This window comes from Physeter macrocephalus, chromosome 14 (genome assembly GCF_002837175.3).
Source record: "Physeter macrocephalus isolate SW-GA chromosome 14, ASM283717v5, whole genome shotgun sequence".
NCBI classification, from domain to species: Eukaryota; Metazoa; Chordata; class Mammalia; order Artiodactyla; family Physeteridae; genus Physeter; species Physeter macrocephalus.
Window position 1 is genome coordinate 44351120 of NC_041227.1, and position 17903 is coordinate 44369022.

The 17903-nt window shown below is 44.2% G+C and overlaps 1 protein-coding gene across 3 annotated transcripts in view; it reads right to left on the reverse strand.

Moving 5' to 3' along the window:
- CFAP61 (cilia and flagella associated protein 61) overlaps positions 1-17903 on the reverse strand; it is a 259559-nt gene that overhangs the window by 168626 nt on the left and 73030 nt on the right. For all 3 annotated transcript variants that reach the window (XM_028500039.1, XM_028500036.1, XM_028500037.2), the window contains exons 10-13: positions 17307-17381; positions 14790-14968; positions 13191-13230; positions 9574-9713 (exon numbers count right to left, since the gene is read on the reverse strand). In XM_028500039.1, coding sequence (XP_028355840.1) covers positions 9574-9713; positions 13191-13230; positions 14790-14968; positions 17307-17381 — 434 coding nt within the window. The remainder of the gene's footprint in view (positions 1-9573; positions 9714-13190; positions 13231-14789; positions 14969-17306; positions 17382-17903) is intronic.

Genomic DNA, 17903 nt, shown 5'->3' on the forward strand with positions numbered 1-17903 from the left:
AAGACAACCCTCAAAATGGGAGAAAATATTTGCAAATGAAGCAACTGACAAAGGATTAATCTCCAAAATTTACAAGCAGCTCATGCAGCTCCACATCAAAAAAAAACAAACAACCCAATCCAAAAATGGGCAGAAGACCTAAACAGACATTTCTCCAAAGAAGATATACAGATTGCCAACAAACAAATGAAAGAATGCTTAACATCAGTAATCGTTAGAGAAATGCAAATCAAAACTACATTGAGATATCATTTCACACCGGTCAGAATGGCCATCATCAAAAAACCTAGTAAGTCAGAAAGAGAAAAACAAATACTGTATGCTAACACATATATATGGAATCTAAAAATAAATAAATAAAAAATGGTCATGAAGAACCTAGGGGCAAGACGGGAATAAAGACACAGACCTACTAGAGCATGGACTTGAGGATATGGGGAGGGGGAAGGGTAAGCTGGGACAAAGTGAGAGAGTGGCATGGACCTATATACACTACCAAACGTAAAATAGATAGCTAGTGGGAAGTAGCCACATAGCACAGAGAGATCAACTCAGTGCTTTGTGACCACCTAGCTCGGTGGGATAGGGAGGTTGGGAGGGAGGGAGATGCAAGAGGGAAGAGATATGGGGACATATGTATATGTATAACTGATTCACTTTGTTATAAAGCAGAAACTAACACATCGTTGTAAAGCAATTATACTCCAATCAAGATGTTTAAAAAAAAAAAAAAAAAGACCTCAACAGAACCAAAAACTACCAGAAACTAAAGGTTTAAAGTACATGTGGCGGGACTTCCCTGGTGGCGCAGTGGTTAAGCATCCGCCTTCCAATGCAGGGGATACGGGTTCGATCCCTGGTCCGAGAAGATCCCACATGCCACAGAGCAACTAAGCCGGTGCACCACAACTACTGAGCATGCACTCTAGAGCCCGCAAACCACAATTACTGCAGCTCGCGTGCTCTAGGGCCCACGTGCCCCAGCTACTGAGCCCGAATGCTGCAACTTCTGAAGCCCGTACGCCTAAAGCCCGTGTTCCACAAGTAGAGAAGCCCCTGCTCTCTGCAACTACAGAAAGCCTGCATGCAGCAACAAAGACCCAAAGCAACCAAAAAATAAGAATTAAAAAAATAAAGTACATGTGGCTTACATGGTTACAGAAAATCCATATTTGGAGGAGAGTGAGAATCACCATTCTTCTCTACTGAAAGATTTATTCATAAAAAGCAGAAGCACCTTCAACGCTTCTCAAGCTTTAATGGGTATAGAAATCAAGTGGGGCCCTTGTTCACAACACAGACTCCCAGGCAAACAGACTCAGAAGGCCAGGGGCAGGGCTCTGATCCTGCATTTCAGCAAGTTCTGGGTGGGTACTCATCCATGGACCGCACTTGTAGTAGAAGCAGCAGCTCTGAAACACAGAACTCTCCCTGCACAAGGGTGAGGCCAGGTGCAGGAAGGTACAAGATGCATGTCCGTGATGGCCTTGTGGGGCTGCCAGCCAGGCCAGATGGTCGTCCTTGACATCACGGACCAACACACCCTTGTGAGGACTCGCTGGCTAAAAGCCGAGCATGAGCCCCACAGGCCGGGGGCCCCAGAGCCTCATCACACAGGGCCTGGCCTACAAAGGATGCAGTGCTGCTCCTGGAGCTCCCGTACCTCTGGCTGTCAGTGCCCGGTGTGGGGAGGGGGGGAGGAGGACATGACATCTGGGGACTTTCAGAGACCGGGCAGGCGGGGAAGGCCCGTGAAGGCAGGGCCCCTGGGGTAAATCTGGTGCCAGGGACCCTCCTGAGGGCATGGCTGGTGTTCTTCGAGGTGGCTCCACACTCACATCTCTTAGCTTCATTTTGTGACATATGAACTTCCTCCAAATTCACTGCTTAATACCAATATATATATATATATATATTTTTTTTTTAAATACTAATACCTCTGCGATGTAAGGTGTGAGTTTGTCCTTCCTCCATGTTTCTGTGGAAAGGTCTTCAGGTCAGCTGGCCTCCTCCCTCTCCTGCGGCCAAGCTCAGTTGCCTGAAGTGGCCCTGTGGTTTGGGCTTTCAAAGAGTAGAGGGAATATTACTCAGCCATAAAAAGGAACGAAATTGAGTTAGTTGTAGTGAGGTGGATGGACCTAGAGTCTGTCATACAGAGTGAAGTAAGTCAGAAAGGGAAAAACAAATACCATATGCTTACACATATATATGGAATCTAAAATTTAAAAAAAAAAGGTCATGAAGAACCTAGAGGTAAGACAGGAATAAAGACACAGACCTACTAGAGAATGGACTTGAAGATATGGGGAGGGGGAAGGGTAAACTGTGACAAAGTGAGAGTTTTGATGATGGCCATTCTGACCGGTGTGAGATGATATCTCATTGTAGTTTTGATTTGCATTTCTGTAATGATTAATGATGTTGAGCATTCTTTCATGTGTTTGTTGGCAATCTGTATATCTTCTTTGGAGAAATGTCTATTTAGGTCTTCTGCCCATGGGCCTAGAGTCTGTCATACAGAGTGAAGTCAGTCAGAAAGAGAAAAACAAATACCATATGCTAACACATATATATGGAATCTAAGGAAAAAAAAAAAAGGTCATGAAGAACCTAGGGGCAAGATGGGAATAAAGACACAGACCTACTAGAGACTGGACTTGGGGACATGGGGAGGGGGAAGGGTAAGCTGTGAGAAAGTGAGAGAGTGGCATGGACATATATACGCTAAGAAATGTAAAATAGCTAGCTAGGGGGAAGCAGCCGCATAGCATGGAGATCAGCTCAGTGCTTTGTGTCCACCTAGAGGGGTGGGATAGGGAGGGTGGGAGGAAGGGAGATGCAAGAGGAAAGAGATATGGGAACATATGTATATGTATAACTGATTCACTTTGTTATAAAGCAGAAACTAACACACCATTGTAAAGCAATTATACTCCAATAAAGATGTTAAAAATAATAATAATAATTTTTATAGATTTTCAAAAAAAAAAAGAGCAGGGGTAAGAACCCGGTTCCGATATCGTGTTCCCTTTACGAGCTGAGCGATCCTACAGGCGAAACTACCATTCCTAACATTTGTAAAGCTCTTTGTGTTTAGAATTTAAAGAATTAAAAATCTAAGCTTGCTCTAGAGAACACTGACCCACTGCCATGGCCACAAGAGAGACAGAAACAAGAGTAAAAGTGCAAAGACTGGACTACAAGACTGGACACGCTGAGAACCGGGTGTGCAGCTGTCAGTGGGCTGGCGACAAAACTCAGAGCAACAAAGGAAAGCTCCCAATGAGGGCTCAGATGGGAATGGTGACAAAGGTCATGATTTTCTAAAGGCACAGAAACTACTTCGGTTTGTGAGTCTTTAATTTTTCAGAAAAGAACCCAGGTATACATGATTTGCTCCAACTTTATACATAAGTGATTAAAGCAAAACAAAACAAAACAGAAACGAAGCTGACACTGCAAATGGTTACAAAGAAAAACTAGGGCCATGCTGCAACCAGGACTAATTTCCAGACAAGTGTTGAAAGTCTCATTGTTTTAAAAACCTAAACTTAATTGTTAATAAAAGCAATACATGTACATAGTAAATAAGAGAGAGAGTGTACAAGAAAAGAATATGACTGTGAATTAAGTAATTAAGCCACTAAGAACAAGGCCACTACCTCAGGCAGACCCGTGGCCCGATCCTGATCCCCTGTCATCCAGTTGCTCTCATCAGTGTGTATTTATTCATAAAGAGAAGCCCAAGTAGTAAGAAAATGTCACCAATACACTCTACGTAAGAATGCAGAGAGCATAAAGAACAGTCTAATGAAAGTTTTACCTGAGTCATAATAAAATTTAAAATCTCAGTGATAAAGAATTAACTACACTTTCTATTATGGAAGTAATGCATGCCCATAATTTTTAAAAAATCAAACATAAATGAACAACCCAATCTTATAAAAGGGCAGAAGACATGAACAGACACCTCACCAAAGTAGATATACAGATGGCAAATAGCAAATGAAAAGATGCTCAACACCATAAGTCAGTATGGAAACGCAAATTAAAACAAGATACCACTACCCACCCGTGAGAATGGCGAAAATTCAAAACACTGACAAATGCTGGCGAGGATGTGAGGAAACAGGAACTCTCTTTCGTTGCTGGCGGGAATGCAAAATGGTGGAGGACTTTGGAAGACAGTGAGGCAGTTTCTTACAAAACTCAATATTCTTACCGTACAATCTAAAGTTGTGCTCTTTGGTATATACCCAAATGAGCTGAAAACCTACGCCCATACAAAACCCTGCACATAGATTCATAATTGCTGAAATTCAGAATTGCCAAAACTTGGAAGCAACCAAGCTGTCCTTCAGTAGGTGACTGGATAAATAAACTGTGGTCCCTCCAGACAATGGAATATTATTCAGGGCTAGAAAGAAATAAGCTATCAAGCCACAAAGAGACATGGAGGAACATTAAAATATTCATTACTAACTGAAAGAGGCCAACCTGTAAAGGCCACGTACTATAGGATTCCAACTATGACATTCTAGAAAAGGCAAAACTATGGGGACAGGAGAAAGACCAGTGGTTGCCAGAGGCTGTGGGGAAGGAGAGAGGAATGAATAGGGGGAGCAGAGGGGATTTTTAGAAATTTTTAGAAACTCTGTATGATAGTGTGGTGGTGGCTACGTCATTGCACATTTGTCCAGACCCAGAGAGTGTACAACAGAAGAGCGAGCCCTCATGTAAACCGTGGACTCCGGTTGATAATGGTGAGTCCCTGTAGGTTCCTTGATGGTACAAATGGTGTAGCTCTGGTGTGGGATGTTAACTGTGGGAGAGTCTGTGGGGGGATTGGGGAAGGGGTCTGTAGGAACCCTCTGCTCAGTTGTGCTGTGAGCCTAAAACTGCTCTAAAAAATAAAGTTTACTAATGAAAACAATCAAACGGAACCGACAGACATAAAGCAAAGAGTACTTCGCCATCTACACCCCTCACATCCCCGTCCTGCTCCCCAGAAGCACAAAAGGTTAATAAAGTCCTGTGGACCCTTCTAGAACATCTTTACATATGCAAGATAAAAACTAGATACTATGGTCCCCCAGTTTCCCTCTCGCCTTCTCCCTTTTAATAACTGAGTCAACTGAGTTTTCGCCGGGCGCACACCTGACCCTCCAGCAACTTGTCCCCCGGCCTCCCCCGCGGCTCGGCAGGGCCGTGCAACCAACTTCCCGGGCACAGACTATGACCAGAAGTGATGTAACTTCTGTAAGAGGACAGTCTTCCCCTCCCTTTCTCTTTGCATCCTTCCCCGTGGCTAAAATGTGACTACGGTGCCCTGAGCCGGCTCACAGCACCAAGAGGAAAAGAGCTCACTCTGACAGCGGTCTAACACTTGTGTGCCCCATGGGCCCCTCTGACAGTCTGCGGATGCTCGGAACCCCTTCTCAGACTAATGCTTTCCAACGTGTAAAATCAAAGACAACAAATTAGGGCTTCCCTGGTGGCGCAGTGGTTGAGAGTCCACCTGCCGATGCAGGGGACACGGGTTCGTGCCCCGGTCCGGGAGGATCCCACATGCTGCGCAACGGCTGGGCCCGTGGGCCATGGCCGCTGAGCCTGCGCGTCTGGAGCCTGTGCTCCGCAACGGGAGAAGGCCACAACAGTGAGAGGCCCGCATACCGCAAAAAAAAAAAAAAAAAAAAAAGACAACAAATTATATCAAGTAGAGCTATCAAAATGTTTTTAAAAATGTGTGTTTTGGTAATATCTGTGCCTCCTCGTTAATGCACCAAGTAACAAGTTTTGGTTGAGAATAAATTTACTGAAATTTCAAAGTACGATGAACATCCATATTTTGAGACATCTGTGACAACCGTAAGGTGATACGAGAATATCTGTGACTTCCATGGGCTACAAAGTCACGGCTTCGCTAACGCTTCTGAGGTTTGTTGCCTCCATTCACAGTGGAAGGACACATCAAACTTCAATCAGAGGTTAGTAACAGAAAGATGTAATTTTTCTTCCCATCCAAATTCGCAGACCCCTGACTCTCCACACAGACAGTAGGTGAGACCCTTGCTCTATGAGATGGAGGAGCAATGAGAGAAGGAACTGGGTCCCTGGACAGCTTCGTGGGAAAAAGCCACAACTCTCCTTAGACCACCTGCTCCTGTCTGGACCACTGTGTGGTAGAGGCAAAACTGTCCTCTGGCTCAAGCCACTGTGCTTTAGGGTCTCTCTGCTACAACAGCTTTACGCTGAAAACACAGCATAGGAAGCAATACGTGAGGCAGTTATGAGTTGGCTCTGGAAGCCAGCTGCCTTCATTCCAGTTCCAGCTCTGCTACTTTCTGCTGTGTGCATTTTGGACTAGTTACTTAACCTCTCTGTGTCTCAGTTTCCTTACCTGTAAGATGGGGATAATAATAATGGTATCTAGCTAATAAGGTCACTGTGCGTAAAGACACATGGGAAGTGATTAAGAAAGTCCTTGAAACACTACAAACCTTCCATAGATGTAAGCTTTCATTATGATTATTACTATTATCATCTGACCCTTGCTTTTCTCACCATCCCAGATATCATTCCCTACAGTATGATATAGATCTGTTTTTATTTTTTCAAAATCTGCGTAATAATGTACTGAATGAATATGCCAAAATTCATTTAACCATTCTCCAATTATAAAGTGATCATTTAGAAGGTTTCTCAAAGTTTCACTTAAAAGGCTAATATATCAATTATAGAGAAAGCTCTCTGAAACTACTCTACCAATCCCTTTGTCACAAGATTTTGTAGCAGCTTTACTGAGGCATAATTTACATACAATTAAATATACCCATTGTAAATGCGCAGTTTGATGAGCTCCATAATATTTTGTAAGAATGAGACTATGTGAATAAGACAGCTTGAAAAAGTTAAATTATAGAAAATGGACGGTAATGACACTGTTCCTGTAACAGATCTACTGTTCACTTTCTATTGATCGAGTTGGTCCTATCCCAAGAAGGAAGTGTGGGGAGCAGCTCCATTGCCCGTTTCTCCAGAAAAGCCTCCAGATTTGTATAGGTGATGCACCCCTCCCCCACCCAGCCCTGAGCTTTGGGACCAGACCCAAGGGATGCCAACTAGCAGCCTGTGACCCGGTGATGGGTTCAAAGTCAGCCAGCAGAGGGCCAATCTGAGCCACTGAGATGCAGTAAGACTTCTGTGTTGGGGCTTCTGAACAGAAGCATCCCCACCACTTGTCACCTGGTGAACTTAAGTGATAAAGGGTCTGGAGCTACCTCACTCATCCTGCAACCACTGTGTCTGAGAAGGGGTCAACTCGGAAGAGATAGATCCAACAGGGCTAATAAACCACATATGAAACCAGAATTGCCCTCAGAGTCTTCCCTTGGTTCTGTGTAGTAATAAATTCTCCAGTTACTTAAGCCTATTTGATGGGTTTCAACCACTTGCTATATCCAAGGTTGGTGTAGGAAAATTCCAAAATTTAGGCAATGTGAGAAAGGAAATTAAAAATCACCGATGGTACTCCTTCTACCACCCCGAGGCCACCACGGGCCATCTCTAGCGCCGCTGGCCGGGTTCCCCAGGAGGCAGCCTCACACAGAGATCCGCATGCTGGGGGTGATAAGGGTGGCTCCTGGGACCCTCCACACCTATGGGGAGGGGCAGGGCAGGACGGGGCAGAGGTGAAGACAGACTGCGAGCCATGGGGTCACAACAAATGCCCAGCTGACACCTCAGGGCGTCCTGGCCCTGGGAAGACCCTTCAGAGGTGTCCCTCCCCGCGACACACACACACAGACTAGTTGCTGGATGCAGGCTGCCCTCGGGAGGGCGGACCTTGGGCAAAGCCCTCTCTTCTGTCCAGGGCAGTCTCCTCGGCGGGGGACCCAGCTTTGAGCTGGTGGCGCCCACACATCCCGCAGGTGCGAAATTAGTCCTGAACGAGGGGGCCTGGGCGGCATGAACTACATCTGCATGTGTCCTTTTAGTCTACTTTGTTCATGCATTTTTTCCTTCTTTAGAAATTTTGGTCATATTTAAATGCTGTTTTATTTATTAATAGGTTTTCTACCCTACCATTACATTCTGAGCATTTTCTAATCATTAGATATTCTTAAAATGAACTGTAAGCATAGTTATAGATTACTTCCTATAGGTACCATAAAGTATTTAAACATTCTCTTACTACTGGATGTTTAGAGTATTTCCAATGTTCTTTAATCCTCAGATGTAAATTTTTGTTTGCACCTCTGCAACAAGTTTCCTAGGATATGTTTCTAGGAGTGGAAGTAAAGAGTGAAAGAATATAAACTACCTTAATGATCTGGCCAAATTGCCCTTTGAAATTTTATGTCTATTTACATTCTGACAAGAGTTACATTTTTCTCATTAGAATTGAATGTTTCTATATTCTAATTCTAGCCAATTGACCAAGCATGATGTCTCATTCTTGCTTTTGTTTCTTTTCCCTTATTAGCAATAAGTTTGAAGATTTTTTAATACCCATTGATTTTTTGTTTTTTTCATATGCAAACAGTCTGGCCATTTGTGGGGGGGGTGTTAGTTTTTCTATTTTCGTGTTAAATAGTCTTCTTATTGATTTATTAAAGCTCTTTATATATAAAATATACCAACCTTGTGTCTGTTATATTTGTTTAAAATATCCTTCCATTAGTCAGCTGCATTTTAATTAAATTAGAGTGGTTCTGAAGTTTCATATAGTAAAAAAAAATAAAAATAAAAATAAAAATCTTAATTTTTTTCTTCCGTGTTCTAAAAAGACCTTCCCCATCCTGAGGCACAATAAAGTTCAATCTTCACTCACACTCCTTGTCTAGAACTCAGCATTCTCCCTCAGGAAAGCTTCCTCTGACTGGGCTGAATCTCCCAATGATACGTCTCCATAGTCCCACAGACCCACTGCTGGTACACCCATCACAGCTGCAGTTTTACTTTTACAGGAGTGTTTATAAGCTTTGAAAGGATGTGGGACACACCAGTAGGCTGTTCACTGCTGTATTCTCAGAATCTGGCCCAGAACCTAGCACTGTAGGTAACAGTTTCTAATTTTTAACTATTGCAATATCTACATTTAACTCTTCAATCACTTGGGAATCTATTTTACTGTAGAATATGAAGAACATTTCTGTCTTTATTCTGTCCCACCATTTACAAAATAATCCTTCCTTTTCTCACTGTAACACAAGTGCCATCATATACATCAGTCTATAATACCTTTACACACAGACACACGTTCAATTCTTATTCTGTTGGGGTCTGCAGTGGGACTCTTTCTTGGGTTACCTTGTTCCAGCCATAGAAATGTCAACATGGCTATTGTTTTGACTCTTTTGGAGTTAGATTATGCTCTAATATCTGACTGGACCAGCAACTTTCACCATGACTCTTCCCCTAAATGGACTGGTTAAAATCACTTGATCAAGTCCTCCGCCAATAAGACAATTTTAAAAATAAATCATTACATTAAAATGTCACGGAGCTCCTGTTCCATTCTCTTTTTTTAACATCATGGACTATCTTTTGGCCAAACGCGCGTCCGCTTACTTGAGCAATCCTGCCCGATGGAAGACGTAGAGGTCCTGGTCCAGGGTGCAGTTGTTGAAGGGGACAATCTTCACGAAGTTCTGTATGAGGACAAACTCAGGGGTGAGATGTGGCAGAGAAATGATGCAGAAGTTCTTGTCCTGGTGTGATCGGAGACCAGATAAAAATCATTTATCACTAAACAAATTCCTGCCATAAAACACTAAATAGGAGTAAAATGTGTAAAGGAGATGGTATTCAAGTTAAAGATTCCTATCATTTGGAAAGTAATCAGAAAATTCAGGGGATAAGCAATTGCAAGCATACGGAGAAAATATCTGTGTTTGACTGAAACCCGAATAAAGGAATATTGTGAATCATAGGACCCATTCAGCACAGCTCTTTTCCAGAAGTAGGGTTTTAAACTAAGGACGTTTGTGTTTGCAAATTCACTTGTATCCAGGAGTGATGAGGCTGTGCAGCATCATGGCAAAGGCCCTGGGTTTACCAAGTGACGCTGCACCAGCCACCAGCCGTGGTCCCCACCTCTGTGAGATGAGAGCGTGGTGCTCCAGGCCTTTTCTGCTCTAAAGTCCTGTGATTACACATCAATGGATGTCTGTGTATTTTATCAGGGCACAGTCCCACTTGGGTGATGAGATCTAAGGGCGGGTTAACCTGGGCTGTGGGATCTGCGTGTCCTGACCTGTATCTGCGCTGTCCACTATGCTGGCCAGGAGCTGAGTCTGGCCACCGAGCATTTGGAATGTGGCTAGTGAGGCTGGGGAACCAAATTTTAAATTTTATTTCATTTTGATTAAATTTACATTTCAAAACTGATACTTGGGAACCCTCCTACGTTGTTGGTGGGAATGTAAATTGGTGCAGCCACTATGGATAACAGTATGGAGGTTCCTCAAAAAACTAAACACAGAGCTACCATATGATCCAGCAATCCCACTCCTGGACACATACCCGGACAAAACTCTAATTCAAAAAGACACATGCACCTCAGTGTTCACTGCAGCACTATTCACAATAGCCAAGACATAGAAACAATCGAAATGTCCATTGACAGATGAATGGATAAAGGAGACGTGGTATATATACACAGTGGAATACTACTCAGCCATAAAAGAGAATGAAATAATGCCATTTGCAGCTACATGGATGGACCTAGAGATTATCATACTAAGCAAAGTAAGTCAAAAAGAGAAAGACAAATACCAAGTGATATCACTTATATGTGGAATCTAAAACGTGACACAAATGAACCTATGTACGAAACAGAAACAGACTCACAGACATGGAGAACAGGCTTATGGTTGCCACGGGGAAGGGGGTGTGGGGGAAGGTTGGACAGGGAGTTTGGGGTTAGTAGATGCAAACTATTACATATGGAATGGATAAACAACAAGGTCCTACTGTATAGCACAGGGAACTATATTCAATATCCTATAATAAACCATAATGGAAAAGAAAAAAATAATAAAATAAAAACTCATACTCAGTTCAGTTATTGGAAAAGTTTTATGTATGTTTAGAACAATTTGGGTATGTGAATCTACTCATTCAACTGTAAATTTTACAAAATCTAGAAGCAGAGAGAGGATTTCTGATGACAATTTAGTGCTTGTATTGAGATGTGCCCTAAATGTAAAATACACATTGGATTTTAAAAACTGAGACAATGGATGTACAAGATCTCATTAACACTTTTGCATACTGATTACATATTAAAATCATTAAATTTTGGACATACTGCATTAGTAAAATATATTATTAAAATTGATTTCACCTGTGTCTTTTTACTTTTCTTTTATAATGTGGCTGCTGGAACATTTAGAGTTTGTTGTCTGTGGGACAGTGCTGCCGTGGACTGTCTGTGCCCCTCAGGGCCACAGACACCCTCTGCCAGGTGCCTGCAGAAGCAGCCTGCTCTTCCCAGAGCTAATTTGTCCCTTTGGGATCTCACCTCCTCCTGAACCCTGTGAAGGCCTTGCCTGGGCGAATCCAAAACCCTGGGGACACATGTGCAACCCAAAGGAGTGAATCACTCTTTGACCTGATCTTCCTTCTTTCTAGCAAAATAACACAGCTCCTCTGGGGAACTTGTGAGTCACGTTTTCGAAACACTCAAGCTGAAAATAAGAACTAAGTGCCAAGCCCTGGGGGGCTTCCTCTGGGAGAAATGAGTAATTCCTACCATATGATCCAGCAATCCCACTCCTGGACATATACCCGGACAAAACTCTAATTCAAAAAGACACATGCACCTCAATGTACATCACAGCACTATTCACAATAGCCAAGACATAGAAACAACCAAAATGTCCATTGACAGATGAATGGATAAAGGAGATGTGGTATATATACACAATGGAATACTACTCAGCCATAAAAGAGAATGAACGTAATGAGTTGCTTCAACATGGATGGGAAGGATTAAGGATGAAGTAACGAAGGCATTTTGTTTCTGTCTCCCCATATCCTGAAATAATTAATTAAGAAGTAAACATGTCTTTTACTATCTTAAAGCCAGCATTGCTTTTGTAATAATACTGAAGATCTGTCTCTGCATGGACTTCAAAATAGGAATGAATTGAACTTACTTAATTTACTTTGGGGCATCTCGGAGGGAAGCCAGCTTTGCAAACCCTCCCTCAGGGTCATCTACAGAGTTTTATGAGCTTCAAAATGCCTTAAAATTAATTCAAAAAAATTACAATGGAGAACATCATTGCCAAGTCTTCATCATCTTAACAAAATGAGAAAATACAATCTATGATCACATAGCTTTCAGGCAACAGAATTAAACCTATTTTGTTTTTTAGCCTTGGTATAAAGAACATCAAGGAAAAATAAAACAATAAATAATTTGCCCATAATTAGCTAACTGAAGAAGCACGGTTGTTGACTTTACTAAACTGATAGACCAGCCATGGAAAAAGTCATAAAAATACAATTAAGGAACCTAAATTGTCTTCCTGCCCCACTTTCTTCCCTCCAATAAAGTGATGAGAAGTTGGTCAGAATCTCTATCCCTTGACAACCATGAAACAAAAGTGGAGGAAGTGGCCTGGACACCCTGAGATGGAGAACCTTGTTTGCACTTGCGTGCCTGCCTGGGGCCATCCACCAACCAACCATAGAGGGTCAAGTCAATCCCATGTGTCAGGCGACACCAACCAGAAGATCAACTGCAAGTTCCCACTTCCTTACCCTCAGAAAAGCAACCTAATGGTGTCAGCATTCTTTGAGCCAAAGCAAACTATAAAGTAATACAACAGTCTAACTCACTTTAGAGTAATTCCTGACATTTTCATGTACTACCAGCATTCTATTCATGATTTGATTCTAATAAGACACTGATGAAGCAATCTCTAAAATAAATTATGCATTGAAAGAAAACTATTACAACAGCATGACTGAAAAATTATTGAAAATGACAATCTTTTCTACTTCTAAGAGTTCAGGACATGTCATTCAACCTTTTTTTTCCAGAACAGAGAAGTGGTTCCAACCTTAACATTCATAGCAGAGTAAATGTTTGGACAATGAATACGGCATCCTACTTTTTTATAATTTTTCTAGCTTATAAAACCAATTATATTACTCAAAATTCAACAGGTACTTACAGGAAAAAGACTGAAAACAAAATTCATAAAGTCCAGTGACCTGTAAACAAGACAGTAAAAACTGTCACTGACCTGCAAGCAAATGCAGCATCAGTGCACATTTAAAGAGACCTATGGCTCTCCCCCCTTAGGCAGTGATTAGCCAACCAGTAACCAGAATTTGTGTCTAACTGAACAGTAATCAGCTGCAGAAGACATAAGCTTCAAATGTCAGTAATGAAGTATTTTTCTAGAACCAAAAGTACTATTATAGCAATTAAAAATCTCTACACATTCAAAAATCAAGATAGTTATTCTGTGGACATGATCCCTCCCTTCCTTTTAGGAGGCACTGGTGGGGGGAGACATGGGCACATTATAAGCTACTCTGATCTTTTTCTCTTTTATATGCAAAAGATTTTCTGACCAGCTGCAGGTGTATATTTATAGGCGAACCATAATGGGTCATCAAATTTCTGTTTGAAAATTCAAAAAGCACAATCTTATCCAAATGCACAGGGGAAAATAAATATACACGACAGATCTACAAGGGTTTACAGGCTTTTTAGATGTCTACAATATAATTAGAATAAAAAGATTTCCCTTTTCAACCTTTCAATTGAATTTCAATTCCAAAGAAATCGAAAACTCGAGAGGAAAAAAGTCCAAGAAAAGCATGGTTCTAAGGAAAGCTAGGAGACTGGGAATGTGATTAAATACATCCTCTTAAAAGGGAGTGTCCAGTGGTGCTCTTGGTCGTCTTAAAGATACTCTGGAACCTTCCAGTCTATCAAAATGGGCCAATCTTTCCTCTTCAACATTGTTCTGTGGACGGAATGGTGGACTATGTGGGTATCCCAAAGGGGCTCTGGAATCTAAGCACCGAGGGCAGGGGTCCAATCCAGACTAGAGGGGGCAGCGAGCACTGAACACGGGGGTGTTCTGGAGGGACAGGAAGCCTCGTCTGCCTGGGACCAGGCCTCCTACCTCTGGCAGCTGCCCTGGATTGTTGTTTGGTGTCCTGCTAACACCCCTCTCAGATTGAGACTCCAGCCCCGATTCAGTGGGGAGCACAAAGCAAAGGACAAAGCCATCATCATGGCCTGGCCTGGCCCCCCGCCGTCAGCTCAGGAACAGGGTAGAGGGTAGAGCGAGAAGCCTGGCCTGTGATTGGGGTATCTAATAAGTCCGAGATCAAGCCAAATTGAAAATCCGTCCCACCATTGGATTATCCTTTCTTACGTGAGGCAATTATTCCATTTTTCCAAAGCCAGTTTCGGCTGGATTTTCTATTACTTGCAACTAAAAGACTCCAGACGAGCAGCAACCTAAACCCAAAGTCCCCCCAAAATGCAAACTCTAGAGAATGGGGAACAGCATGTGGCTAAGGAAGGGATGATTTTCCAGACCCTGGGCAACCCAGTTCTATGGGTCTGACCCAAATTTTATGGGCTGGAGTCTGGAAGTGGGGCTCAGGAATCTGTGGTTTTTAAAAACTCCCCAGAAATGAGGATGGGCAGCCAGGCTTGGAAACCCCTGGCTCTGCAAGATTCAAGTGCTGGGCCACCAAGGCCAGGAGAAGGTCTTCTCGTGGCAGACACACTGGGGACCAGCACTTGCCTTGCTTCATGCTTCTCGTCAATACAAAACATCTGGATGCAGAAGGCAGTGGAGGCGCCCCTGTAGATGGGGCGGAAGTTGCTGGTCTCTTCGGGCAGAGAGATGGACGCTGAGCTCGTATTGCTGATGCAGTAATCCGTGTAATCCACACTGTACTCTTGACTGAGTTTTTCTGTGTCCTACAGCAAGGAGAGAGGAGGAACTGAACTGGGAATCCTATTTATTTTCTACCATTTAATGCGCTAGTGGCTGCCTTGTCTCCACAGGACACCGTTCCCAGGACAGATGTGACTGCCTCACCTGAAACAAACCATCCCGAGCCAGGCCCGGTTTTAAGGAGGTGTTCTTAATGAGCTTTCAAAATTGTTGAGGATGGAGACAGGTTCTCGCGCGAAGGTCAGAAAACGGTCTCAGTTGGTCTTTGATACAGGATCCATATTTTAACTGCATCACTGGATAGAGGTCAGAGTGTGGGACGATTACATGCATATTAATTCCATAAGCAAAACACCTCTGTCCCCAGTTTTCCTTGTGATTTTGTGCTACAAGAATTTTTGGATCTTGGGACTGTTCGGGTGGTTTGCTAGTGAGGGGGAGCCCCGGGAGCCAATTGCCCATAGCCACCTGGAGAGTTAGTGCTGAGTCCTGTCAGGTCTCATTCATCGAAGGAGGTGTTACAGCTCAGTGAGAGGAACATGATTCACTCCGAGATCCTCTCGGAGTTCTTTGAAACTGAAGTAATGCGTGCGTATAGTAAAAAGTAAAATAATATTAGCATTAAAAAGTTATAAAGAAAATTAGGAGCCTCCTACTCCCCCATTGACTAGCATTTTCAGCTTTTTCCTTTCTTTTGGCCTTTACCTCTATATTTCTGAATACTATTATGCTGGCTTCTGTATTTGGAGAACAGGGCGGGAGGACAGGGCAGGGGTTCCTCCACGTGAAATGGAGAATCCCACTGATCCGCCTATTCTCTGTCTTTCCCCATCACACAGCCTCGCGCCGTGCACTGGATTTGGAGCTGCTGCTGCTTGACCCTTCAGAGAACTATCACTTGGTCCTTTCACTTGGGGGGTAGTTGACAAGCTAAGTGTCCTCTGCAGGGAATCTATTGTCCCCAACGCCACCCAGCAGACTGTCACACAGAGCCCTCGCCCTGCCTTCTGCAGAAGCCCCAGGGCCCGGGCTCTTTGTGGGCACACGTGGAGAATCCCTCCTCATCACGGTGCCCAGCCTCCACCTTCCCCAGCTGTGAAGAGCCAGTGCAAACCCCGCCATCGATTTCCTTCTTTCTAAACACCTTTAAAGCTTGTGCTCCAATATCTCCTCTCCCAGTCTTCTTGTCTGTGTGGATTTGTGCCCTTATTCTTCCCTTACGGTTATTTCGGTGGTTTTTTTCCAGAAGGGAGAGGAGATAAACATGGGAGATCAATCCTCCTTGTTGACCCGGATACCCGCTGGGATGCCAGTACATCTAATGCAGTATGGACCACCCTGACCCCCTCCACATCCTCGTTTGGGTCCCTAAAGGGATGGCTACCCTCTTAGAAATACTGGAGAGAGATTGCTCCCCTCTGCTGCGTGCCCTGCTCCCTCCTCCCTGGGGCACGAGGAGTGGGCACCCTAATGTGGATTCCCCAGAAGCAAAAGGAGTTAAGTTCACGCAGGGAGCGATGCCAGGAAATTCTGTGAGGCGAGTGGGAGAGTGAGGAGGGAAGGGAAGGACCCCAACGCGGCGCAATGAACAAGTGGGTTACTTGTCAATCCCGCCAAGACCTCGGGGAGATATGGAGAGCACCCCTGGGAGCCGTCCTACCCCAAAGGCAGAGGAGCTGGGGGCTGATTCTCCAACTGCCTCCGGAGGTGGCGACCTGCCTGCAGGAACAGCCCCAGGGAAAGAGCAGGCACTGAAGCCCCCATCCTCAGGGTGCTGGGGGGTGAACAGTGCCAGAGGAGCTGGTAGGGGACCTGCAGCACATGCTAACGTGAGGCTCGGAAAGCGGACCTGTGCCCGCCTGGGGCCCACTCCTTCCAGAAGCACGTTCCGCTCCTGGCAACTGGTGGAAGATGCTACTGCCCCTTGGCCTGAATCTGTAACAGGAGGAAGCAGTTCCTGGAACCAGAGATGCGTGTGAATGACACATCAGACACATAAGTGTGTACATGAACGTACTCTACGTAGAGCAGGAGAAAATTCTTACAGACGTTTGCCCCTCCAAAATGTTTTCTCTCTAGACAATGGGAAGAAGAGAAAGATTCTATTTACTGAAATGGTTGCAAATTATTGATGTAGAAAGTGTAACTTCTAGGACCGAGCTGTGCAAGGGATATAGAATAAAGGTCTAATGACAGTGGCGTGAGAGTTCACCGAGGGAGGCTTTGTGGAGCAGGTCCTAAGTAAGGAGGCGGCTCTGAACTGGGAAAGAAGGCGGGAGGCCTGGCAAGGAAAGCGCACGAAGACACAGGTGGAGAGGAGTGAGGCGCACTGGCCCCCTCCAGGGCCCTCGCAAGCCCTACCTCCGCTTCACTAGTGTTTTCACTTTGGACTGGTGATAAAGCTTCCTCCACTGCAGCTTCTTCTGTGCTTTTTCTCTGCAAAAGACAAAGGCAAGACATGAGAATTAGTCAACACCCACAGTGGTTCAGAGCTCGAACTCTGTATGAGCTGCCTGGGTCAGATCCTGGCCTCCCTGCTTAAAGGGCACGTGGCGTTGGGAAAGTGAGGGAGCCCCAGTTTCCTCATCTGTACAAAGGGGCTAAGAGTAGCACCTACCTCATAAGGTTGTTCTGAGGATAAAATAAGGACAGGTGGATGGAGAGATGCTTAGCATCTTCTGACTCTGCAGATGTTAGTTATTCCTCCTTTATCCTTATTCTTCTGTGTAACTTAAAAGATGCACTAGGGCTTTTTTTTTTTTTCTGTGGTACGCGGGGCTCTCACTGTTGTGGTCTCTCCCGTTGCGGAGCACAGGCTCCGGACGCACAGGCTCAGCGACCATGGCTCACAGGCCCAGCCGCTCCGCCGCATGTGGGATCTTCCCAGTCTGGGGCACGAACCCATGTCCCCTGCATTGGCAGGTGGACTCTCAACCACTGTGCCACCAGGGAAGCCCG